The sequence below is a fragment of the Helianthus annuus genome, chromosome 13, assembly GCF_002127325.2.
Source record: "Helianthus annuus cultivar XRQ/B chromosome 13, HanXRQr2.0-SUNRISE, whole genome shotgun sequence".
Lineage (NCBI taxonomy): Eukaryota > Viridiplantae > Streptophyta > Magnoliopsida > Asterales > Asteraceae > Helianthus > Helianthus annuus.
In genome coordinates this window covers 144,307,343-144,335,139 of record NC_035445.2, presented here as the reverse complement: position 1 = coordinate 144,335,139, position 27,797 = coordinate 144,307,343, and the positions used below count along the sequence as shown (strand labels likewise).

Genomic DNA, 27,797 nt, shown 5'->3' with positions numbered 1-27,797 from the left:
AACCTTTATGTAGACGCATTCTCTCATGTTATTCCTTTTTACTTAAAAATTTTGCAATTATTAAACATTATGATGCATTTTTTTAAAAAAAAATATTAGAGTATTATAAAGGTTATGTTTGTACAAAAATCAGGGGGAGTTGCTTCTAGTCATACAATAACAAAAAAATGATTTTGACCATTTTGCCCTTACTACTTTCTCATGTTGTAAGACCCAAACGTGCAAAAAAAACTAATAGAACTGGGACACAAAGCAACTCCACTTTTGGTCAACTCCAACTTTGCCCATTTGTAAGTTATTTATTTGGATATACTCAATTTGAGATAAAATATAAATTAAAATCAACCTATGATAATCAAAAGAAAATAAATTCACCTGCGAAGTGTATATGTGGCTCTTATATCTTAAACTATGGGGTATGGTGGGGCGGGGGTTTGGGGCATGGGTTGACACGTGGACTTCGAGCCCCCCGCTGGTGAGTGACGTGTTAGGTCGGTATGGCGGGGCGTGGCTAGCCCGCGTGGGTTGGCCAGCTTTAATAAAATTTAAAGCCATTTATAAAGCCATTTAGATGATCTTTTGGAATGGACAACATTAATTAACACAAAATTAAATGATGATTGTTATGGGAAAATGATAAGTCGCTTACTTTTATTAGAGTGAAACCGAGAAGTTAGGGGTTACATTTTAGGGTGTGAGAAACAGGAAGGGGAGAATTAGAAACGGGTCAAATTTTGTTTATTTCTGGCCCCTTGTTAATAGGCAATTACAACTTGAAAGACACATATGTATTTAAGAGACTCATAATGAAGGTTGTAAAAAAGTTGATATAACTAAATTTGGCCATGGCTTTTTTGGTTCATGAACTCTATACAGACTTTTATAGTGCCACCAGAACATGTGTGTAACCCCTCGAAATTTTGTGTCCAATAATGTGTTAACACGTGTCATTTGTTTACACGTGGCATTGATTTTAAATAAAGGACTAAAGTTGACGAACCTTGAAAGTATAGAAATTCGAGGGTTATAATTGTCAATCAAGGGTAAGTATACTATATAGTAACCCTAAATGATACTCGTACCTTCAAACGAATAAATCATGGATCGTACGGAAGCGAAACACGGAAGAAAGTGAGAGATTACAAGCTGCAGGGGTTAACTGTGTCAACATGTTTAATTATACCTCTGAGTGACCCTTTGACGAACCCAAGGCTTTGTAACAGTAAAATACGCTCACTAGAATGCACTATATAAATTTCGCGAAGTTCCGTTTTAAAACGAGAAAGTTATGATCAAATTCGTATGAGAAGGGTTAAAGGCGTCAATAATGTAAATTAAGGCTTTTCGGATAATAAGTAAACTATTCGAGGGCTTAACAATGCGGGTAAATAACGCGAGGTCCTTAATTGTAATTAACTGAGGGCAAAATCGCAAAGTTACCCCTTCAAACCCGAAAGGTCAAGTTATTAATTACCAAGATTTTGGTAATCATTGTAAAAAGATTTAAAAAGATATTCTTCTTAACCCTTACGGACCGTAAAGGTCATGCCTTACGGACCGTAAGGGAGCGCATGATTAGTTTTGATCCGCCTCGGGCTTACGGACCGCAAGGCCGAAGCCATACGGTCCGTAAGCGATGCCTAGCGACAGAAAGTTGGCTGTTGGCTGTTTAAAGCGGTAAAAACATTAAGTATGGGTTTCTCAGAGTCATGGGCGCCCCCTACTCGACCCATAGCACCTTGGGACACCTGCCCATCATCCACACTCACTTGTAGACCAATGTGTGATGATCTAAGAGCATGTCTTGCACTATCAATAGACATCCATTGTGCACAACTTAAACACACCTCAAACACACTCTTCTGATCATACTTGGAGCTCTCAAAGCTTTCTCTCATCATTCTAAATCGTGCACAAGTCTATGTACTATCAATAGACATCAAAGCTTTGACCCGATTCCAGTTGCTACTGATTTTAAGTAATAAATAAAGTATTTTAGACTTTATAAACTATTCGGGAAACTCAGATTTCCTGTAGAACTCGAAAAGCTCTTTAAAAGTCTTTAAAATGACCGAAAAACCCCTACGGGGCGTATAACAAACTTAAACTCGTTACGGGCATCACGGAAGGTATCCTACTGATACCACAACCTCTTTAAAGCATATTGACTTAGGAAACAAGCGTAGGACTCTCACGGTTACCCGTTGCGCCTATTGCGCACACGGTTCGGCTTATGTAACTAGTTTACATAAATTAGCCGATACGGGTCAAACCATATTATTTTGACCCCACAATCCAGAGTGTGAATATTGAACCCATATAAGACAAGTCTCTGAACTTGTTAGGGCAGAATCACATTCCATTCTCGGTTTTCGTCTATCACGCGATTAAACCGTATCTGTCTTTTGAAACCAACCGGTCTAGGCTACGGCTAATATAAAGACCCGTTAGGATTCTAATAGGTTACTTAAAACCTTCGTTCTAGAATAGGAGCCCCAGTAAAAGATATCTGTGATTTAATCAAATAAGGACAATACTTGCAAAGGTAAATACTTTTAACTTATTTTCCGATTATACGGGCTTGGGTTACGGTATAATAAATACCGCTTGATTGAGCATCAAATCTTCCATCGCTTAGGTGGTTAATTGAATAATTTGATCGGCTCATTTAAACAGTCTTGTTACTTAAAAGCCTTTGGGGGGTTAATGACCATGTCCCGGATATCCTTGGCATCATTCGAAGAAATGGCCACGACCTCGACATCCCGGTGTAGGCGTACACCCGGCATTATGTCTATGTTATTAAAAGACGTAGCCGTTGGTTTACCCACCACGGTTTTACGCAAATGTGGTGTGTCTATTGATCTTTAACCCGGACAGGATCCGGGCTACTGAACGCAAAGAAGGAACATGTAAATCGTTCACAAGATTATAATTTTAAATAATTCTCCCAAGTTATAAAAGAGTTTGTGCCTTGTGCATTCAAATCAATTTTAATAAACATTTTACAAAATGTGTCGGTTGAACGTATTTACCAGTGTAAACTGACGTATTTTCCCAAAAAGATTAACTGCAGGTACTACACGAAATTGGCTGGTAATAGCTCCTTAGCATCTAGAGAAGTCTCGCAAGCTTGATGTCTTATCTGTTGAACAGTATTTTAATATATTATTTTAATCCCCTGTGGATACCCTTCGACTATTGTAATACACTCGATATTACAATCAAAGGTTGAATTTTATTTATCTTAAAGCTTCCGCTGTGCATTCATATAATTGTGTGGTTTGACTATATGGTTGCCAACTACGTCACGGTAATCCCCCACCGGGCCCCACCGGTGAGACACGTGGAAATCGGGGTGTGACAGGTTGGTATCAGAGCCAACATTGAGTGAATTAAACACTATCCAAATGTGTTTAATCTCAATAACACAATTGCACATACTTGAGTCTAGACATGAACATAAGACAAAATGGAATCATATTTTTCAGTTATTCTCTCTATTTTCATTATGATTTTTAATGAGTTTTGAAGTAGGAAACATGCCGCCTGTAATATTCCGAGGAAGAAGAGGAAGAAGAGGCAGAGGAGAGATCGTTACTCACAATGATCACGAAGCTGGACCGTCAAATACGAGAGCTCCTTCGATGACAAGGAGTGAAGAACCACGAAGACGGAGAGACCTCTTCGAACCCGCGACGCATTCGACCTCTCACAACTCGACGCCATCATATCGTCACTCTTTCGGACCAGATTCCGAAAATGATCCAAACAACCCCCAGCCATCCTATCTACCTCTACAACGCTCGGTGTCGCACCGTGCCTTTGGCGATCCTACTCCATATTTCAGAGGTCAGTTTAATCCAGCTGACTACATTCAGGAGCCTGCAGGATTTGTCCCGCTAGGACCGCAAGACCACTTCTCGGAAGACCACATGGACGAGGATACGGATCCAACAGAACCTGCTCGTGGTACGCCCACGCATCCAATAGAGATCTCTGATGGATCTTCATTTCATGGGACACCTTATCAGGGCCCAGATAGCTTCATGGCATTGTTCAATCAACATGAATGGTACTATACGCCATCTCAACAAGCATCACAGCAACAGCAACAGCATCCGCGAGATCCCTCCGAGGATCCACATTTCGAGGCAGTTACGCCACCGCCTCCGCCACCGACTCAACCACTAATGCCAGATCCGCCAAGGCGTAGAAGATCAGGCGCCCGGATGTCTACCCGAGGATGGGAATTTCATTTCAGCACCCCTCGCCACTCGAGTGCTGGTCACTATCCGTCAGTACCTGAAGAAGGGCCTTCAAGCCCAGTACAAGAGGCGAACTCCGCACCAGTTGCGCCGTCTTCGCCACCATTTGGGCATGACCACCCAATACCTCCATACGCAACGGCATATAACCCGTTCGAGCCGTCGTCGCACGCGCATTACAACTACAACTATGAGCGCGACCCATATGTGGTAGCAGCTAGGTATAACGCCCGCTATCCCGACGGAGCTTTAGGAAATCTAGGAGTACCGGACTACTCAGCTCATGGGTATCCAGCACCACCTAGACCTCCAGTTCCGCAACCGGCGCCACAACCACGTTTCTCTCCTCCTGAGCATGAAGAGATACTCCACCGATTGGATCGTGTGGAGAGAGAGTTCGAGAAAGAGAAAAAGAGCCACCGAGGATTTCTCAAGGGCTTGGCAAACCTATTAAAGGGCAAGAAGAAGAAACGTGACCATTAGTCCTTATAGATGTACTAATGTAATTTCTATTTTAAAATAAGTTCCTACGTGGACTTACCCTTTTGTCCCTGCGAGGACACCTATCTTGTATTAGTCCCTACGCGGACCTGTCTTTTTATTAAACCTCTAAGTAGGTATGTACTTGTTTTAAAGTCCCATTTAGGGCAGTATGTAATCGTATTTGAAAAATCGGAGTGCTATGTTATAAATTTCATTTTATTATGTGTGAAATAAAATTTAAGCCATTCCTTTTCAATTTGATATGCCTAATATGTAAAGAATCTTACAGAGTGAAACCTAGCCTAGTGTTTTTTTTTTTTTGACCTGGCCAAGATGGTAAGACCTAAAAGATTCAGATTCCCTGTTAACCTCTGTAAGCATGTTAACAATCATGGCAGATGTGATTCGTTAAAATCGCACACGTCATTCTTATACAATAATCCTTTAAAGGATTTCAAAGCCCAAGTTAATGATATAATGAATCATGGGTGAAATCATCAATAAAGATGATCATTTATAAAACATCCATTAGCGATGAAGTGCCTGCGGGCCAAATTATTAAGCATCCATTAGTGATGTAGTGCCTATGGGCCATAATTGTTGTCATGTTAAGACAAAAGACGGTGGTAGTCTATGACTCCCTGTCAGAAAGAGGTAAAAGAACTATGGTTCAAATCTCCATGCCTTGATTCTCCGTAATCTCGGCTAATATTATAAAACATCCTCGTGATTAGGCTTCGTGCCGCTAACATTATTGTTATAGCTAAAATAGGATATATTCAAATCCTAAATCTAAGTGAGTAATAAGTTAACCAAATATGGTCTCTGTTACCATGGTTAATGAATTGCCATAAAAGACAATTCTATAATAAACTCCTAAATAAAATCTTTGTTATCTTCTGTGACAGATACGAGTTACCATGGCGGACCCCAATGGAGGAAATAGCCATACGAATGAAGATGACTATGATAACGCGCAAGTACACTTAACGGGCGCGCAGTTAAAAGCACTGGTCGACAACGCTGTTCAGGCAGCTCTAGATCGACAGTATACATAATCTCAAAGCAGAACCGTGTCAAAACCACCCTCCAAACCAAAGACACACTCCAAACCACTCTCCAAACCCAAGAAAGACGACGATAATCACTCGTCCAACGAGAACAGTATCCGTCGTGAGAGAGAATATACTGATGCATCCGGTGCCAGGGGTTGCACCTACAAGTACTTCGTGTCTTGTAAACCCGAGAGTTCACCGGGGAAAAGGGTGCCGTCGATTGTATAACCTGGTTGGATGAGATGGACACCATTGTGGACATCAGTGGGTGTGCGGAAAAGGATGTGGTTAAGTTTGTGTCGCAGTCGTTTAAGGGCGAGGCCCTAGCTTGGTGGAGAGCGTTGGTTCAAGCATTGGGGAAGTCTGCTCTGTACAAGATGTCATGGGAGGAATTTATTTCTCTCATTAAAGAAAATTACTGCCCTCAGCATGAGGTGGAGAAGATAGAGTCCGATTTTGTGTCATTGGTGATGACAAACCTGGACTGCCAGGCCTACTTGACGAGCTTCAATACGATGTCTCGCTTGGTTCCGTATCTTGTGACTCCGGAGCCAAGGAGAATCGCTCGTTTCATCGGGGGTTTAGAACCCGCTATAAAGGCAAGTGTGAAGGCCTCTCGGCCAACGACCTTCAGGTCTGTAACTGACCTCTCCTTGTCCCTCACTTTGGACGCTGTCCGACTGAGGACGCTAAGGAACAAGGAGGCCGAAAAAAGGAAGTGCGAGGACGATACCTCACGAAGGTCGGGTAAGAAACACCGTGGGAACGGTGATGGCAAGAGAGGGGCGGAATCGAAGAAAGATGGGCAGCAATCTGGAGAGAAGCCCAAATGCAAAAACTGCCAGAAGTTTCACTTTGGTAAGTGCAGGCAAGGGTCAAACTCACAGTCCCAGCCGAAGTCGTTTGCCTGTGGACTGTGCAAGTCCAGGGACCACAAGACGGTGGACTGTAAGAAGATCAAAGACGCAACCTGCTATGGTTGCAATGAAAAGGGGCATATTAAGAGCAACTGCCCTAAGAATGCCAGAAAGCCGGAAGAAAACAAGAAGACTAATGCGAGAGTCTTCCGTATGGATGCAAAGGAGGCAGTGCTGGACGACAATGTGATCACAGGTACTTTTCTCATAAATAATATCTTTGCAAGAGTACTTTTCGATTCAGGCGCTGATAAATCCTTTGTAGACCAAAAATTTTGCAAACTATTGAATATGCCTATCAAAACCCTAAACGTGAAATACGAGGTAGAGCTAGCAGACGGCACAATAGAAACCGTCTCCACTATTCTAGAGGGATGTGAAATATCCATTAAGAACCACTCTTTTCCTCTATCTCTACTTCCCTTCAAACTGGCGGGTTTCGACATTGTTCTGGGCATGGACTGGTTATCCCACAACCAGGCCCAAATCGTTTTCAACAAAAGACACATAGTGCTAAAGACTCCGAGTGGTGAATCGCTTACCATTCAAGGAGATACGCAGTATGGATTGCCCGAGAAGGTAACTATGCTCAAGGCTTCAAGATGTTTGAAAAGAGGCTGTGTCATTTACATGGCTCAGGTGATAATTGAAGAGCCCAAACCAAAGATAGAATACCTTCCTGTCATTTCTGAATACCCTGAAGTTTTCCCAGAAGAACTACCTGGTTTACCACCAGATAGACAGGTGGAATTCAGGATCGACATCATCCCGGGAGCAGCTCCCATTGCTAGAGCACCCTACAGGCTAGCTCCAACTGAAATGAAGGAGTTAAGGACCCAGTTGGATGAACTGATAGCAAAAGGTTTTATAATACCTAGTTCGTCTCCCTGGGGAGCACCTGTCCTATTTGTTAAGAAAAAGGACGGATCGATGCGTCTGTGCATCGACTATCACGAGCTGAATAAAGTCACCATCAAGAATAGGTATCCGTTGCCAAGAATCGACGATCTGTTCGATCAGCTGCAAGGAGCAAGTTATTTCTCAAAAATCGACTTGAGGTCGGGCTACCATCAATTAAAGGTCAGAGATGAAGACGTGCATAAAACAGCATTTAGAACTCGCTACGGTCACTATGAGTTCTTAGTGATGCCTTTCGGGCTCACAAATGCACCGGCTGCGTTCATGGATCTCATGAATCGCGTCTGTAAGCCGTACCTAGACAAATTCGTCATCATTTTCATCGACGACATTCTCATATATTCGAAGAATCAAGCTGACCACGAGAAACACCTCCTTTGTATTCTCGAGCTATTACATCGTGAGAAACTCTATGCCAAATTCTCTAAATGCGAATTCTGGCTACGAGAAGTCCAATTCTTAGGACACGTTGTAAGCGAGCGTGGTATCCAGGTGGATCCCGCTAAGGTAGAGGCAGTCATGAACTGGCAAGAGCCAAAGACGCCTACCGAAATTCGTAGTTTCCTGGGATTGGCAGGATACTACAGGAGGTTTATTGAAAATTTTTCAAGGATTGCTGCGCCCCTAACTTCCCTGACTAAGAAGAAAGAAAAGTTCATTTGGGGCCCGAAGCAGCAAGAGTCCTTCGAAATTCTAAAGAAAAAGCTGAGCAACGCTCCTGTGTTGACACTACCGGAAGGTACGGAAGAGTTCGTAGTTTACTGCGACGCGTCACACACTGGCATGGGGTGTGTGCTTATGCAGAAAGGCAAGGTGATTGCCTACGCTTCGAGACAGCTAAAGGTGCACGAGAAGAATTACACCACCCATGACTTGGAGCTGGGTGCCGTTGTGTTTGCACTAAAGTTGTGGAGGCATTACTTATATGGAATCAAGTTTGTGATCTATTCTGATCACAAAAGCCTCCAACATCTGTTTAATCAGAAAGAGTTGAACATGAGGCAACACCGATGGATGGAGACCTTAAATGACTACGATTGTGAAATCAGGTACCATCCCGGCAAAGCGAATGTAGTCGCTGATGCCCTGAGCAGAAAAGAAAAGATGAAACCCATCCGAATCAATGCTAAGAGCATTGAAGTCAGGAATAACTTGATTGAAAGGATATTGGTTGCACAGCGGGAGGCTGTGTTAGAAGCTAATTATCCTAGGGAGAAGCTGGGAGTGACTGAAGAGCAGTTGACTCTTGGCAAGGATGAAATCCTTAGATTGAATGGACGGATATGGGTTCCGATTTATGGAGGACTACGAGATGTTATCCTCCAGGAAGCCCATAGTTCCAAATATTCTGTCCATCCTGGAGCTGATAAGATGTATCAGGATTTAAAGGCAAACTATTGGTGGATAGGCTTGAAAAAGTCTGTAGCCACCCATGTAGCAAAGTGCTTGACTTGTGCTCAAGTCAAAGCCGAGCATCAAAAGCCGACTGGCTTGCTACAACAGCCTGAACTTCCTGAGTGGAAGTGGGAGTGCGTAACTATGGATTTCATTACCAAGTTACCCAAAACGAGGAAAGGAAACGACACAATATGGGTTATAGTCGATAGGCTGACTAAATCAGCTCATTTCTTACCCATCAAGGAGACGTATAGGTCCGATATGTTAGCCCAACTTTATGTTGATAAGATTGTAGCCCTGCATGGCATACATGTGTCTATTATCTCAGACCGAGATACTCGATACACGTCACATTTCTGGAAGAGTTTCCAGCAATCTTTGGGCACGCGTCTGAACTTTAGTACGGCTTACCATCCTCAGACGGACGGTCAGAGTGAGCGTACTATCCAGACGTTGGAAGACATGCTTCGTGCATGTGCGATCGATTTAGGTGGTAATTGGGATAAGAACCTACCCCTAATCGAATTCTCCTACAACAATAGCTACCATACCAGCATAAAGGCTGCGCCTTTCGAGGCATTATACGGTAGGAAGTGTAGATCGCCTGTATGTTGGGCGGAAGTGGGAGAGGTCCAATTATCAGGACCAAGGATAGTTTTCGAGACAACAGACAAGATTGTCCAAATTCGAGAACGTCTCAAAGCTGCCCGTGATAGGCAGAAAAGCTACGCTGATCCGAAGCGTAAGGATTTTCACTTCGAAGTAGGTGAAAAGGTGTTGCTTAAAGTATTGCCCTGGAAGGGGGTGATGCGATTCGGTAAGAAGGGCAAACTGAGTCCGAGATACATAGGACCTTTTGAGATCATTGAACGTGTCGGGTCAGTTGCCTATAAGTTGAACTTGCCAGAAGAGCTCAATGGAATTCACAATGTGTTCCACATCTGCAATCTCAAGAAGTGCTTCGCCGATGAATCATTAGTGATCCCACACACAGATGTGCATATAGATGAGAGCTTGAAGTTTGTAGAGAAGCCTTTGTCGATTGAAGACCGACAGGTGAAAAAGCTTCGAAGAAAGCATGTACCGATTGTAAAGGTCAAATGGGATGATCGTAGAGGTCCCGAATACACGTGGGAAGTTGAAGCCACGATGAAAGAAAAATACCCTTATTTATTTGAGTAAATCTCGGGTCGAGATTTATTTTAAGGGGGTGAGGATGTAACACCTCGAAATTTTGTGTCCAATAATGTGTTAACACGTGTCATTTGTTTACACGTGGCATTGATTTTAAATAAAGGACTAAAGTTGACGAACCTTGAAAGTATAGAAATTCGAGGGGTATAATTGTCAATCAAGGGTAAGTATACTATATAGTAACCCTAAATGATGCTCGTACCTTCAAACGAATAAATCATGGATCGTACGGAAGCGAAACGCGGAAGAAAGTGAGAGATTACAAGCTGCAGGGGTTAACTGTGTCAACATGTTTAATTATACCTCTGAGTGACCCTTTGACGAACCCAAGGCTTTGTAACAGTAAAATACGCTCATAGAATGCACTATATAAATTTCGCGAAGTTCCGTTTTAAAACGAGAAAGTTATGATCAAATTCGTATGAGAAGGGTTAAAGGCGTCAATAATGTAAATTAAGGCTTTTCGGATAATAAGTAAACTATTCGAGGGCTTAACAATGCGGGTAAATAACGCGAGGTCCTTAATTGTAGTTAACCGAGGGCCAAATCGCAAAGTTACCCCTTCAAACCCGAAAGGTCAAGTTATTAATTACCAAGATTTTGGTAATCATTGTAAAAAGATTTAAAAAGATATTCTTCTTAACCCTTACGGACCGTAAAGGTCATGCCTTACGGACCGTAAGGGAGCGCATGATTAGTTTTGATCCGCCTCGGGCTTACGGACCGCAAGGCCGAAGCCATACGGTCCGTAAGCGATGCCCAGCGACAGAAAGTTGGCGGTTGGCTGTTCAAAGTGGTAAAAACATTAAGTATGGGTTTCTCAGAGTCTGGGCGCCCCCTACTCGACCCATAGCACCTTGGGACACCTGCCCATCATCCACACTCACTTGTAGACCAATGTGTGATGATCTAAGAGCATGTCTTGCACTATAAATAGACATCCATTGTGCACAACTTAAACACACCTCAAACACACTCTTCTGATCATACTTGGAGCTCTCAAAGCTTTCTCTCATCATTCTAAATCGTGCACAAGTCTCTGTAAGTATGCCAAACCTCTTATGGCTTTGTCTTTGCTTAGTTTAGCCTAAAAGTCAATCCGTCGTAACTAACGATTGACTTTGCGATAAATCACAAATGGTCCAGTGAATTGTCGGATCAAAAGTAGTTATGTGTTGGTATTTATGTGGGTAATAAACCCCTAAAAGGGTTTTCCCTGATCACCACTCTAACTAGTTCAAATGTCGAGTCAAACGTATGCTTAAAAAGTCAATAGAAAGTCATTTTGCGATTTCTTGCATAATCTGTAATGTAGGTGATATGAAACCTGTTTGAACACTCATAAAGTCATTTTGCGATTTTTTGCGATCGGCTCATTTAAACAGTCTTGTTACTTAAAAGCCTTTGGGGGGTTAATGACCATGTCCCGGATATCCTTGGCATCATTCGAAGAAATGGCCACGACCTCGACATCCCGGTGTAGGCGTACACCCGGCATTATGTCTATGTTATTAAAAGACGTAGCCGTTGGTTTACCCACCACGGTTTTACGCAAATGTGGTGTGTCTATTGATCTTTAACCCGGACAGGATCCGGGCTACTGAACGCAAAGAAGGAACATGTAAATCGTTCACAAGATTATAATTTTAAATAATTCTCCCAAGTTATAAAAGAGTTTGTGCCTTGTGCATTCAAATCAATTTTAATAAACATTTTACAAAATGTGTCGGTTGAACGTATTTACCAGTGTAAACTGACGTATTTTCCCAAAAAGATTAACTGCAGGTACTACACGAAATTGGCTGGTAATAGCTCCTTAGCATCTAGAGAAGTCTCGCAAGCTTGATGTCTTATCTGTTGAACAGTATTTTAATATATTATTTTAATCCCCTGTGGATACCCTTCGACTATTGTAATACACTCGATATTACAATCAAAGGTTGAATTTTATTTATCTTAAAGCTTCCGCTGTGCATTCATATAATTGTGTGGTTTGACTATATGGTTATCAACTACGTCACGGTAATCCCCCACCGGGCCCACCGGTGAGACACGTGGAAATCGGGGTGTGACAATGTGTGCCCCAGTTTTCACCCAAGAAGTTAAAAAAATCCAATCTTTAAAAGTGAGTAGCCTTTAGTTTCTTAAAAAATAAATAAATAAATTTTTGAATCTTACCGGGTCTGACTTGAACATAACCCCAACGCTCTGATCCATCTTGGGTGCATGTAGCCATGGCTAATCTTCCATGAAAATGTGGAAGAACAATGCATGTTATGTTAATGAATAAAATTGCAAAACTGAAATTTCTCATTTTGCAAGAAAGATGAAAAGTTTAGACTAATATGATAAGACAATTGAAGGTATTTATATGCATGGGAAAGGGAATTATTGATTAAGGATGGGCAATTACAACTTGAAAGACACAAATATATTTAAAGAGGCTCATAATGAAAGTTGTAAAAAAGTTGATATCACTAAATTTTTAAATATATATAGATGATCCAAGCTTTTATTTGAATATCTTTCTTCTTCAATACACCATTCTTTCTTTCTCTATTAACCAGATCTCTCTTCTTCAACACACCTTCCACATTTTTTTGAAAAACAATTTCTGCAACAAAGAATCAGGGTTGAAGATCCAGATCCACGATGTCTTTCTCTCTCTCTGTCTCTCTTCACAAGATCCAGATTCAGCATCTTGAAGAAAATCGCACATGAATATGAATATGAAGATGATGATGATGATGAATAAGATACGAAGATGACGATGAATCAGATATGGATCATGGTACTTTTTTTAAATTCTCTTTATGTTTTTTTATCTAAAATTACACATTTTTTGTAAGTGTTTTTAGTTGAATCAGGCATTTAAGGTATGAAATGTGTTTATGACTTTTCCCTCTCCATCTCTCTCTTTATATCGTTATCTTCTAATTCATTTCCATTTCTTAAATATCTTCATCCAGATCTAAAAGTGATCTGAATCCAAAAGATGATCCAGTTCAAAAGATCATCATCCAGATGCTCCAGGTCTAGAAGATCATCATCCAGATGTTCGATGTTTGAACATGATATTCCAAATCCAGAAGATCCTCCTCCAGATCCGGTTGAAGATGATCGATGTTGAAGATGATGTGATGGCGGTTCGATGTTGAAGATGACCCAAAAGATGTTCGATGTTTAAACATGATGTTCCAGATCTAGAAGATCCTCCAGGTCCATAAGTATGTTTGTTTTCGGTTTTTTTTTTCAGATTTGCAATTTTTTTGCGTTTTGTAGTTCTTCATTTTTTTTGTATTTTGTAGATCTGCAACTTTTTTCTGGATATGTTTTTTTTTTTCTGTTCAAGAAGATGAACATTTTTAATTTCTTGATTTATCAATTTTTTGTGTAAAATTTGTTCAAGAAAAAATGCATGTTACATTTTTTCCGTGTCACATAAATAATGTACGTTTACATAAAATAAAGTGCATTGTTACAGTTTTTTATATTATTGTAAAAATAAAGTGTGTTGTTACATGCATCTTTTTCTAGATATGTTGTTTTTTTTGTTTTTTGTTCAAGAAAATGAATGTTTTTAATTTTTTGATTTATCAATTTTTTGTGTAAAATTTGTTCAAGAAAAAATGCATTTTACATTTTTCCGTGTCACATAAATAATGTACGTTTACATAAAATAAAGTGCATTGTTACACTTTTTTAGATTATCGTAAAAATAAAGTGTGTTGTTACATGCAACTTTTTTCTGGATATGTTTTTTTTTGTTCAAGAAGATGAATGTTTATAATTTCTTGATTTATCAATTTTTTTGTGTAAAATTTGTTCAAGAAAAAATGCATGTTACATTTTTCCATGTCACATAAATAATGTACGTTTAAATAAAATAAACTGAATTGTTACACTTTTTTAGATTATTGTAAAAATAAAGTATGTTGTTACATGCAACTTTTTTCTGGATATTTTGTTTTTTTTTTTTCAAGAAGATGAATGTTTTTAATTTCTTGATTTATCAATTTATTGTAAAATTTGTACAAAAAATATGCATGTTACATTTTTCCGTGTCACATAAATAATGTACGTTTACATTTTTTTATATTACAAAATGATAATCAGTTTCAGAGTTAAAAAGTCATACATGTGTAACATGTTTTAATGTTTTGATTAATCTTCCATTTTGTCTTTTTTTTACAGTTCAGTGGATGTCCGTTTATAAGGTGGATCGACCAACCCATGTGCCACCGATTTGCTATGATTATTCCGGGACTATTGAGAACTATTAACAGGCTACAAGTTAAGGTTATAGCTCGTGAAGATGAAATTAGAAAGAAGAAAACCATTACTTGATTTATCATTTTCGTTGTTGTAACTTCCACAATGTTTGTTTGTACTCCTGGATTGATTTCAAAGTTTTTATATTTAATGTGTAACTTTCCTTTGGCTCATTTTCCTTCATGTTTTACAAAGTACATTGCACCTGCAAATTATGTAACACAATGCAACATCATTCGTAACATTTAATTCAAAACTATAAGACAGAAACATAAAAAATGAAATAAAAACAATCTAAAAATATCAGAGAGAGAGAGAGAGAGAAAACATAAAATAATGAAAGAAAAGTACATTGAGTTTCTAGAAAATTAATGGGTGACATAACTTTACTAGACTTTCTTTGTTCCAATATTACCCTTCATTAAATGAAATACATTAAAAAATTGAGACAAAGTACACAAAAGCAATTGATGGGGGCAAAAGTGAATCCTAGCCATCCATCAATTATGATCAATGGCGGTTATTGGGTTTCTAGGGTTTATTCAACTCAAGTGGGTTTTCAATTTATCCTTGCCCTATATATATATATATATATATAGGAAAAGGATCATGTGAGAAGTGATAGGCTAGTTGAGAAACTTGAGAAGCATTCTGGACCACACATTTTTCTAAGCCTTTCGTAATATACACATATGTATAGTTTAAAATTGACTATATACATATGTGTATAACTCAATATACATATATGTACATAGTCAATTTTAAACTATACATATGTGTATATTACGAAAGGCTTAGAAAAATGTGTGGTCCAGAATGCTTCTCAAGTTTCTCATATAGGGTGGACTTCTCTTAGGATCCCTACCCTATATATATATATATATATATATATATATATATATATTGTGTGTGTGTGTGTATATATATATACACATATATAGGGGTTGGTTAACGTACAATATTCCTTAACGTACGATGCGTACGAGATGAAATTATGCACGTTATAAAACTCAACACCCTAATCACGCATGTTGACAAACCATAATCACGTATATTAACCATAATCACACATGAACATAATCACGCAAGTACAAAATCAGAAATCACGCATGAGGTGCACACCTAATCACACATGTTATAAAACTAATTACGCATGTTATAATTACATCTTGTACGTCAAGAAATATTGTATTTTACACTTTCACTATATATATAGGATTCGATTCAATTAAGAACCAATACGAGTTGTGAGAACCATAAGAACTCCTACTTCCCGTGCGAGTTGGGCTTCCATTTTTTTCACAAACGTAGATGCAAAATGTTATAAACACATCTGTAACAACAAAAAAAATTGTCGAATCGGTAGTTACGCCCGATATAAATTTGATTTATGCCCGATGTAAATTTTGATTACGGCAATGTAAATTTTTGTATGCGGCATTTTTTTTTTAATTTTTATGCTTAGAACGAGTGATTTTTTTTTAAGATTATTGAGAAAAAAAAATTGATAAAAACTTTTGGAAGGCCTAGTTCTTATGGTTTTCACAACTCAATGTGATTCTCAATTTTCCATTTCCATATATATATATAGGGTGGAGTTCTAGAGTGGGCCCTAATGTATTTGTGAACTGTGTGAACAAATCCTGACTATTGATTTACATCATCAAATCGTAAAACACACTAGTATATTTTCATCATCAAATTTTGCCCATTAATTTACACTTGTGTATTGATCTGTTGGAAAACACCGTCATTTATCTATGTATTTTGTATATTATTTTAATAGTTTTTAAGTCATTTTTAGTCTTTATAGGTTGGTATTTTATTAGTTTGTATTATTAAAAATCCTGATGCGAAAAGAAATAAATGCGAGGGACCAAAACTGTAATTTGTTGAAAGTTGAAAAGTACACTGTACACTTATCGAAAAAAAGGCAGCACGTATCATGTTTTCCTTAGGGTGATATAACACGTGAATTGACCAAAAAGCCCATGCCAATTCCCTTTAATTACATCATTTGCCACCACTTTTTTTGGTTAATGTCTTGGATACGTTTAATGTAATATGGATATGATTGCAGATTCATATATTGGTGTTGTAATTCAATGAAAAAACCATATTATTAATATCCCATATTCATAACATGACATCGGCCCACTCTCTTCTAGGCCCATCTTGCCTCCTAGTGATATGCCTAAGGGCCCAAATCCTGGAGTGGTGTTACAATTAAAATACGATATACATATACCTACTGCTACGAATGTTTTTTTTTTTGGTTGGAGGGCTGCCGTATACGAAGAACTGACTGGACGAATACATATGAGGCGGAGATACGAAGGTGGGATTCAACAAGAAGAGGTGTACGGATCGATTTACAAGATTAGGATCGAAGACTCAAGTCGGGTTCGTATCTTATTAGTTTTCGATTTGTTTAACTTCGTATTTTCAGATATGATAACTATGGTTCACTTATTATTCATGACTTGTTTATTATTTTCGTTCTTGACTAATGATTATTGGCTAGTCCGTTTATCTACCTGGGTTTGTGATGAATATTTATTAATAATCAGTAATTTCTCGTTTTGGTAATTTTATCGTGGATTAATATTAAAATAAGAGACTTAATAATAATTGATTAGATGTGTTTGCATGTTTTACTCTAATTTATTATCTTATAATTGTTCCTCATGTATCTTTGTGAGTGTCTTTCATGTATAGATACTTGTTAGGTTACCTACTTTGTGTTTGTAACTAGTTTATAATTTATGGTGCACATATGACATAGGAACTTTGTTTGATAATTTAGAGGAGTTTAATGTTCTACCTATTCTTGAGACCGGAAGGAGATATATAGTTGGGATTGTCTTTGGTGCTAGGCTATGTAGCACGGATACGGGTACGGGACTGGGGTACGGGGACGATACGGGTACCGGGAACGGCAAAACTCAAAAATACAAGATACGGGTACGGCAAAAAAAAATAATATTAAAAAATAAAAATATATTAAACTTAATATTTAGCTACAAATAAGTTTTATTTATTATTTAATATATATCTTATATATAGATCTTTATGCACTAATTTATAATAGTCTAGGGTTAATTTTGATAAATCTATAAATGGAGGATGAAATCGTAACTTAGTTAAAAGAAAAGGTGTAAAAAAGGAAAACAAAGAGTTGATTTTTTATAACCTACGTATAACCCTAAACTAAATCAGCCGTCCTCTTTCTCTCTTCCCTGTTCGCTCATCTAAAGCTCTAAATCTAAAAATCAGCCGATAGATCTTTCATTCTACGATTCAGCAGGGAATGTAAGGTTCGATCAGCAACTTCGATTAGCCACCATTTCTTCTCTATTACGATTGAATTGTTTTTTCGGAATGCCATTATGGTCGTCGGAAACGCGATCCCAAGCGAAACCGGATCGTTTTCGTACCGCGAATTGGATCGGACGAACCAAAACGTCCCGGATACTCTGTTTTGGAAGTACCCAATATTGGGTACGGTTTTGTAGAAGTCCCCAATATCCGGGTACGTTTGGGAAACGTCCCCGAGCCGTCCCCTACGCGTTTCCGTCCCCGAGCCGTCCCCGGGACGGGTACTTGATGTAAGATGCCGTCCCCGTGCTTCATAGGTGCTAGGTATTTAGGTACAGTGAGACCAGGACGAGATCGGTCTAGATTCCCTAGTATTATTTGTTTTCTAAGTCTTGTCAAAGTGTTTTTAGGTTACCCCCTGCACTCTAGGGTGTATTGTGATTAGTGAGACCGGAAGAAGATCTAGTCTTTAGGCACTTTAGTATTGTTGGAGAAGATCTAAAATGTGAGAAGGGTAAGAAGTGTTTTTAACCATTAGATCTTTAATCTAATGGTTGAGATCAATAGGGACCAAATTGTAAATTGTGTTTTAATTATTTGGAATGATTTGACAATTGTAGGGGTAACAGTGTCTTTTTATATGTTTCAAATAAGGTAACCGTATCCTACACAAACTACACCCCCATCATTCTCCTAAATTCCAGTGATCATTGTTCATTCTTATTCTACGAATCCGGAAACATGAAAGATTATCAGAATCCAAAAACCTTCGAAGTGTTATAAACATAATCAGCAAACCTTGTTCATCGTCTATCGTCCTTTAATTTCTAGGGTTCTATAACATTCATCGTCGTTCTTTTTTTAGGGAAAATATCAAAGTTGAGCAGCAAAGAGTGTTTAATGGATTCAAAAAAAGCTTCAAGCATCATATTAGGTGTGAAACGGAAGCGAAAAACGACAGTATCGAAACCAGGTTTGTGTTTTAATAGGTTTTTGTTTTTAAGTCAGTTTATGGTGATCTATAGTGTCTGTTGATGCTTGTATTGTTCTAAAAACGACGTAATTAGCTATAGGGTTTTTATTGTGGCCTGTTGTTAGTGGTACATGCTGAATGAAGTGTTGTTCATAGTTGCAGAGGCTATAAACTACAAGTGTAGTGTTTTACAGTGTTACAAAAAGGGTTTTACTGTGTTATATATGTAATATAGTGTTGAATGGTGGTCTAGTGTTATATGGTGTTATATACTGTTCGTGGTGTTTTTTAGTGATTTGTAGTGTTATATCTTGTTTTGTAATGTTATCTACTTATTTCAGTTATGAACTATTGAATGGTGGTTTTAGTGTTATACATAACGTTGGAGTGTTTTATAATGATTTATAGTGTTATATCTTGTCTTGTATAGTTTTAAGATGAATTTAACTGTTTGATCACTTGCTGGAGTGTTTTATAATGATTTAAAGTGTTATATTGCTTTGTAGTGTTCACTGCTAGTTTTTTTTTACTAATTGTGAAAGCATTTAATTTTAGTTAGGAGAAGCCGTCGAATACCAAATTACAAAATGGGAAAGGGCTTTCATAATACGATTCAACAAAGCATCCCGTTGAGTGATTCAGATAATTAAACATAGGGGAAGAAGGTATAGATGAAGTAAAAACTATAAAAGTAAAAATAAATGGATGAAATATTGTTTTGTTATGCAATACCCCTTTCGTCGGAATGCATATGTAATGAATCATAACTGTAACGCCTCACTTTTTTTGAAACTACTTTAATTAACAAAATATGTTGTATGTCCAGACGAAGAAGAACAAAATGCTGGAAACAATCCATCAGGAAAAAAACACACCAAGTTGTATGGATCTTAGCGGCCCACCCGCGGACAAAGGGAAAGCAGTAATTGTTGAAAAGAAACTACCAACACCTAGTAAGTGTTTACATACAATTAATCTATAACAGTTTTTTTTTAATTTTTGATTGTAGTATAACAAACCTGTATATTTCAGTGTCCAGCTGCAGCATCACACCCTGCCGACAATGATGATGACTCGTGTCCCTACCGCCCTCCACAAAACCAACTAGTAAGAATTTCAAAATTCGAATGAATATCAGTGTTTTCATTTAATTGTGATTGTAGTATAACAAACGTGTCTTTACCCAAAAAAAAAATAGTATAACAAACGTGTATATATGGGATTTCAGCTACCATAACACACCCTGCCGACGATGATGATGACTTTGTGTCCCAACCGATAACGACAAAACCAACTAGTAAGTATTTTAAAACCACAATGCTATTATTTTGTGATTTTTTTTAATTGTGATTATGGTATAACGAAACTGTACATCTTGGTTTCAGCTGCCCCATCACACCCTGTTGTCGGGGATGTTGGCAATGTACCCGAACCACCAGAGGGTAAAAGACGTCAACAGCAGCTAGGAGGAAATCGACAAGGCCGCCGATCTCGTTGCTTTCAAAACCATATGAGCCGTTCACTGGCCCAAAAATTAAACAAAAGACGTCTCCGGATAACCTGGTGATATTGGTTAACAATCTAAATGCAGCGCAAAAAAGGTGGTAACAATGGGGTTTGGTTCCTTACTTAAATTCAATGTACGGGGTGTACCGACACGGCTTTCATATTGGTTGGCGAACAACTATGACAAGGACGCTGGGGTGTTGAACGTTGATGCACACCGTGTACGGATCACACCGGAGTTGGTCCATAAGATATTTGGAATTCCAAACGGGGATATATAGATTGTAGAAAAAATCAGAGCGAGAGACAGCAATCCTGTAGTAGCCGAGTGGAGGTCACAATTCAGTGATTGTACTAAGGTGTCACCAGTAGGACTGAAGGACATGATGGTATGCGACACTTCAAGTGGCCGGTTGTTCAAATTGAACTGGTTGGTTTTGTTTAATAATGTGATGGGGGAAAGAAGCGTCAACAACACAATTAATCAATGTTTCTTGGGATGCGTGGACCCAAAACTTGACATCACGAGCTTTGATTGGTGAGCCTGCATGATAACATGCTTAAACCGCATGACAAAGGTGTGGAACCGCAATCGGGATGATGGTTTTAGAGGGCTGATTGTGTTACTGGCGGTATGCGACTTTACTTTGAAATCCTTTTATAACACTGCAACACTATATATAACACTACAACACTATATATAACACTGCAGCACTATATATAACACCATGTAGTACTTTTATAACACTACAACACTATATATAACACTATATATAACACTGCAGCACTATGTATAACACCAAGTAATCCTTTTATAACACTACTACACTATGTATAACACTATAGCACTGTGTATAACACTACAACACTATATATAACACTGTAGCGCTATGTATAACACTATGTTTTTGTTTTTTGTGGTATGATATACAATGTTATCTGCAAGTTATCTTGTCCATAAAACACATTATCTTATCTTGACCATAAAACACTACAAAATAATATAAAACACTACATCAAGATATCAAACAGATAAATAACATTAGATTCAACTCATAAAACTACAAAGCAATATCAAACACTAGAAAGCATATTAAAAACACTACAACAAGATATTTTATGGTGTCTTACTATACAGTTACCATGTTAAACAGTTTAACACCATATGACATTTATTTCATCTTATAAAACTACAAACAAAATATAACACTACAAATCACTATAAAACACTACAAATAGTATATAACACCATATAATCATTTTATAACACTGTATAACACCCCAGTAGGGATGGCAATCAAACCCGAACCCGCTGGGTAAACCCAAAACCCGACACATTTGGGACGGGTTTGGGGTCGGTTAATCGGGTTTGGAACGGCTTTGGGAATAGTTTTTATTTTTTTCGCGGGTTCGGGATGGGTTTGGGATTTAGTGATATACCAGTTTACCCGACCCAATTACCCGATAAAGTGTACCCGTTTACCCGATTGTATACCCGATATAATTTCTTTTATATTATTAAATAGGGGTAACTTTAGAGAATAGTAACCAAGTTTTTAATATGTTCCACTAAAGTCACTCAATCTTATTTTGTCTCTCAAAAATCACTCAAGTTTGATTTATTGTTTTAATGTTATGCAAGTTCCAGGTTACCCTAATAATATAGAAGGTCATGTTTCTTTATTTAGTCTTTAAACTTGACTAAATAATTATATTTTATCTTTACCTTAAAATATAATACTAAAATTTATTATAATGAACCTTTTCAAATAAAAAATTCTTCTTCCTCGTCTCTGATGAAGGCCATTTTCCACTAAATAAATTAAAGATTCAGCATCAAAAATGAATTCTAAATTTTAAATATTCATAAAATTCAATTACAAAAGCACCATCGTGATCTCACTAATCTTCCAAAAATCCATGCAACTCTCTGAAACTCTTTCAAAATCATTACCTATGAATCGAACATACAAGATGATTGAAAAGTAGTTTAAAATATGTTTTAATTTTATAAAATCCATCGAACATATAAACATTAACATAAACATAAGCATTAAAAGAAAATAAAACAATAAAAGAAAAAAGTGATAACCTAGTGACCTGCTAATTACATAGTATTAGAACACTAAATTAAAGTTTAGTTACTTTAAAGAGACAAAAAAAAGGTTTGGATGCCTTAATTAAAACACTAGAAAAACTTGGTTACATTTCTATGACATTTCCCCTTAGTATATATGATATATCCATTTTTTACGCATATAGGTATTCTATTCCGTATACATTGTAGTTATTTGATATATATTTTTATAATAACAATACAAAATGTAATCGGTTAGTAGTTACCCAATAGATACCCAATGGGTTTTGAGATGAGTATACCCAACGAGTAATCTTTTTAAATTAACGGGTTTACCCGAAACCCTCGGGTAAACCCGATACCCGATGGGTATTTACCCGCTAGAAACCCGATGGGTTTTGGGACGGGTTTGGGACAAGCTTATCTAACCGGGTTTGGGTTTGGGATTACCTAAACCCGTCCCAAACCCGACCCATTGCCATCCCTACACCCCAGCACTATGTCTAACACTACAGGGGGTCACATTACAACATTATGTATACCCAATGTTGCAGAAATCGGCCTAGGCGGCCGATTAATCGGCGCCTAGGCGCTAGGCGGTGAGTTACTGACTAATTTTTAGCTAGTCGGTCCAATTAGGCGGATATGGTCAAAATCGGTCTTAGGCGGTCAAAATCGGTCCCAGGCGGTCAAAATCGGACTAATCAGTCCATGTTTTACAGCCCATTAAACACAAAATTTGACCCATTTTTGAATTTGGCCCATTGTTTTACAGCCCAAATATTACTTATAAACCTATTTTAACATTTAATTTTAGGTATTTTAACATTTAACCCCCTCTATCTTTCACTAGTTTACATATGGTTCCTAAACTTTTAAATTTATTAATAAAAAGTATAAAGTTATCTCCTAAACTTGTAAATTTATTAATAAAAAGTATAAAGTTATCTATATATATATATATATATATATATAAATTTGTAAAATTATACTTAAAAAGTCCAATCCGATTAATCCCTATTAATCCCGATTAATCCCTAGGCGGTATCTCACCGCCCGACTAGCACCTAGCGCCTTCTACAACATTGTGTATACCTGGTAAAAAATTGTTGATGTAAAAACACCATGAAAAAAGAATGGTTTGCGATTAACGTATTCGAGGCTGTAAAATTAAATAAAGGATTAAAAAACGACTAACAATATCAACTACGAGTTGATGTCTACCTTGCTATATGTGCATCCATATAACACTGTAATTCCGGGGTAAGCATATACGATAAAATTCCCTAGACTAAAACTACCCACAATAAGATGAATTTAAAACACAATGTAAAAACTGTTATGTTTCACAATAGTGCAATCATGACTGAAAAATGAAACAAAGAGCTATAAAATCCAACAAACGAATCCAAGAAAACAATAAATGTCATAAAACTAATGAAACAAAGCTCGAATACGCATAATTTGGTAATATACTCGTCCTCAGACATTTGCTACTGCTATTGAACTTCTTCCTCTGCTTCATCATCTGCTTCTTCCTCTCCTTCCTTTCCTTCTGAGGTGTCATCATTATTTTCCCTTGCGGGGAACTTGCATGTACGTCGATTATGCCCCTTACGTTTGCAATTGCCACACTCCCGTCTCTTTTTTCCCAAATTGGCTTATCGCAATTTCACGCTTAGAGTTCATTCTTTTAGGCTTGCCCAAACCTTTAAATCTAGTTCCAACTTATACACGAACAGTTACAGACGATGGTTGGGTGTTACTAGTTATTTCGTCAAACCTATCACGACAACTCTTTGGGGGTGTGTTTACCACTGCCTCATCAGCCGTCGATTGATACTGGACAACATGATCCCAAAAAGCGCACAACGCATCGAAGTTAGTGACCAACATGTTAATAACAAACTCCGCTGACTGTGTTATCTCACGTACAACCCGATTAACTTGATGGTACCAATCATCGCCTTCATTAATACCTAATATCGCTCCAGGAGCACTACTAGGAACAACTTCCCTACTCCACCGTCGTAATATATACCTTTCAGGGAACTGCCTAATATCAAGAAACCGCAGAATGCAAAAAATGTGCGCGTACAACCCAAACTGTTCATACCTATTGCATACACTACTCATAGTCATATCTTGCTCCCGCATCATAACCTAATACATCAAAAAACTGCCAAAAAAAAGGAGAAAAAAATATACTCAGTTCAATCATTGAAATAAAACACCATGTAAACATAAGTTTAAAAACCAACAATTGTTACATTCCCTAGTCACCTTAAAAAAATGTCGTACACGGTTGAGAAAAGTTCTTCACAAAATTATCCTCTCTTTGTTCCCAGTTTCCAATACCACAATTGTGAATAGCTGTCTGTATTTCAAGTTGCACATCAAAAAAAAAATGTTCGTGTGTATATGTTTGCCGGTTGTTCTTCTAAAACAAATTCTCTTGCCCAAATGTCGGGTTTCGTGTGTCTGGTATCATGGTAGTTCTTCCTATGCTCATGTCTATGTCTTTGGGCTTCTATTTTAGAGTCAAAATGCCGCATGATTTCCACAAGCGTACAATCCGGGTTGCAAAACTGCCCAATAAAATGGTTCTCACTTTCCGAACGTGAGGAAATACGCATCAGCCTGGACATGTGCTCATCACGATAGTACGCGGGTATCCGTGAATCCCTAATCTGATAAATTGACTCTAACCATTCATGATTCGCCAAATCAAAGTCAGTCAATATAACACCCCATTCGGATTCAAACTGGTCAGGGAGTAATGCATCGGTCCAACAAATGGCACACAACCTCTTCTTAAAATCGGTTCCATTACATAGGGTAGCGCCAACCTAAGAAACATGGAACAGCATTAACAAAAATTAAATATCAAACCAACAGGATAAATCATTATATAAAAGTAAAACCACATTGCTAAACAGTATTTCCTATTTGTACAATATAAAACCACAATCGGAAATTAATCAAAAAACCATAAACGTCGTATTCAGTTATAAAAAGCTATAAAATCCAACAAATGAATCCAAGAAAACAATAAACGTTGTAAAACTAAAGAAACAAAACTCAAATACGCTTAATTTGGTAACTAAGAAATCTTTGTAGTAAGTTTGTCCATTATATGCCACATGCAAAGCCTGTGCCTACTTTCAGGCCAAGTGTCTTCAATCGCTTTCCTCATAGCTTGGTCTTGCTCAGTTACAATCACAGGTGGTGCACGACCAAATGCTTGCCGAAAGACGTTAAGCAACCAGCTATATGTTTCAGCGGTTTCATTACCTATTATAGCAGCACCCAGGTTAACATTACGATAGTGATTGTCAACGCCGGTAAACGGTACAAACATCATATTGTACCTACAAAAAATATAATAGTTAAAACATAAGACACCCTACATCAGATAAACACAAAAATATGAATAAAACCAATCTAAAACCTAAAACTATAAGTAAGATACGAACTTGTTGCGACGATAATTAGCATCAAAAGACACAACATCCCCAAACATATTAAAATTCCTCTTCGCATCTTCGTCAGCCCAGAACAACGCCCGTAAAACACCATCGTCAGTTGTTAGGTATTCCATAGAAAAATTGGGCATGAATTCTTTCTTCCTTTTTAGCCGTTTAATCACCATATCAGCGTCGTATTCAGCTATATACCTATTTAAGTCTCTTTTGAAATTTTTAAAATCAACTTTCGTGGCACCTATCATGTTAAACCCTCCATAAAGAGTCCTCATAATATTAAACGCTCTGACTGGACCAACGTTTATGGCACTCAAAGTATTTACGGCTTCTTCCTGAACATAATTGATTCCTCTATTGCAAGGAAGTAGGTATCTGTCATCTTCAGCAACAAACAGGTGATTGTGGGACTCCTCGAAGTGATAAACCTCATAAAGTTTGTCATCGTTTAACTTAACCCGGATACACACTTCACAACCAGTCCTTATAGAAGGAACCTTACGGGTAATCTTGCTCCTCGACTTATTATTTGAACTATTAGCTTCCTGAGTCGAGTCAATCTCCTTAAAGGGTTTAGTACCCTCCTTTGAGCAAAGGAAATATTTATTTAAGATGACATCGCGAGGCTCGTATTGAGTACCCTTCCTCGTTGTGAATCCTCCGGCCATTGCATATCTTTGGTAAAAAAGAAAGGCATTATTCAGCGAATCAAACGTCATATTCATCTTTGGTTTATGCGAATCGTCAACATTTGGTATAAATGTCCTCCTTCCACATCTTGGGGACACCAGATCACCGACCGGCTGGTGTATGAATATGTACAATAAAAAAGGGAAACAAAAAACAATTATAAACACTATAACACTGTCATGAACACCATTATATAACACTGCCAAACAATTATAAAACACTATGTGCACAGTTAACAATATCAAGTTAACAATATCAAGTTAACATTATCGTGATGAGCAAGTTCCAATCACAGTGTTATAGTGTTTTATAATTGATTTTGTTTCCTTTTTTATTGTAGATATTCATACATACTAGTCGGTCGGTGATGTTCAGGTGTCCCCATGTTCTGTAAGGATGACATTTATACCAAATGTTGATGATTCGCTTAAACCAAAGATGCACATGACGTTTGATAATAATGCCTTTCTTTTTTACCAAAGATATGCAATGGCTGGAGGATTCACAGCGAGGAAGGGTAGTCAATACGAGCCTCGTGGTGTTATATTAAATAAATATTTCCTTTGCTCAAATGAGGGTACTAAACCCTTTAAGGTGATTGACTCGACTCAGGAAGCTGATAGTTCAAATAATAAGTCGAGGAGCAAGATTACCCGTAAGGTTCCTTCTCTAAGGACTGGTTGTGAAGCGTGTATTCAGGTTAAGTTAAACGATGATAAACTTTATGAGGTTTATCACTTTGAGGAGTCTCACAATCACCCGTTTGTTACTCAAGATGACAGATACCTACTTCCTTGCAACAGAAGAATCAATTATGTTCAGGAAAAAGCCGTAAATGCTTTGAGTGCCATAAACGTTGGTCCAGTCAGAGCGCTTAATATTATGAGGACTCTTTATGGAGGGTTTAACATGATAGGTGCCACGAAATTTGATTTTAAAAATTTCAAAAGAGACTTAAATAGGTATATAGCTGAATACGACGTTGGTATGGTGATTAAACGGCTAAAAAGGAAGAAAGAATTCATGCCCAATTTTTCTATGGAATACCTAACAACGGACGATGGTGTTTTACGGGCATTGTTCTGGGCTGACGGAGATGCCAAGAGGAATTTTAATATGTTTGGGGATGTTGTGTCTTTTGATGCTACTTATCGTCGCAACAAGTTCGTATGTTACTTATAGTTTTAGGTTTTAGATAGATTGGTTTTATTCATATTTTTGTGTTTATCTAATGTATGGTGTCTTA

The 27,797-nt window shown here is 37.8% G+C and overlaps 1 protein-coding gene and 2 long non-coding RNA genes across 3 annotated transcripts; 2 read left to right on the top strand and 1 right to left on the bottom strand.

Annotated features, from left to right (window-relative positions):
* The first annotated feature begins 13,203 nt into the window (after positions 1-13,203).
* LOC110903334 lies at positions 13,204-14,676 on the top strand. The gene is made up of 2 exons (XR_002571848.2): positions 13,204-13,460; positions 14,428-14,676. It is a non-coding gene; the product is annotated as an uncharacterized LOC110903334 (long non-coding RNA).
* Positions 14,677-19,621: 4,945 nt separating this feature from the next.
* LOC110903335 lies at positions 19,622-20,382 on the top strand. The gene is made up of 4 exons (XR_002571849.2): positions 19,622-19,749; positions 19,829-19,903; positions 20,025-20,093; positions 20,182-20,382. It is a non-coding gene; the product is annotated as an uncharacterized LOC110903335 (long non-coding RNA).
* A 3,496-nt stretch (positions 20,383-23,878) lies between these two features.
* LOC110901882 (protein FAR1-RELATED SEQUENCE 5-like) lies at positions 23,879-26,529 on the bottom strand. The gene is made up of 5 exons (XM_022148646.1): positions 25,856-26,529; positions 25,597-25,750; positions 25,089-25,228; positions 24,195-24,435; positions 23,879-24,022 (listed from the first exon to the last, which is right to left on the bottom strand). Exons 1-5 carry the CDS (start codon positions 26,527-26,529, stop codon positions 23,879-23,881), a joined length of 1,353 nt encoding a protein of 450 aa, XP_022004338.1.
* Between the last annotated feature and the right edge of the window lie 1,268 nt (positions 26,530-27,797).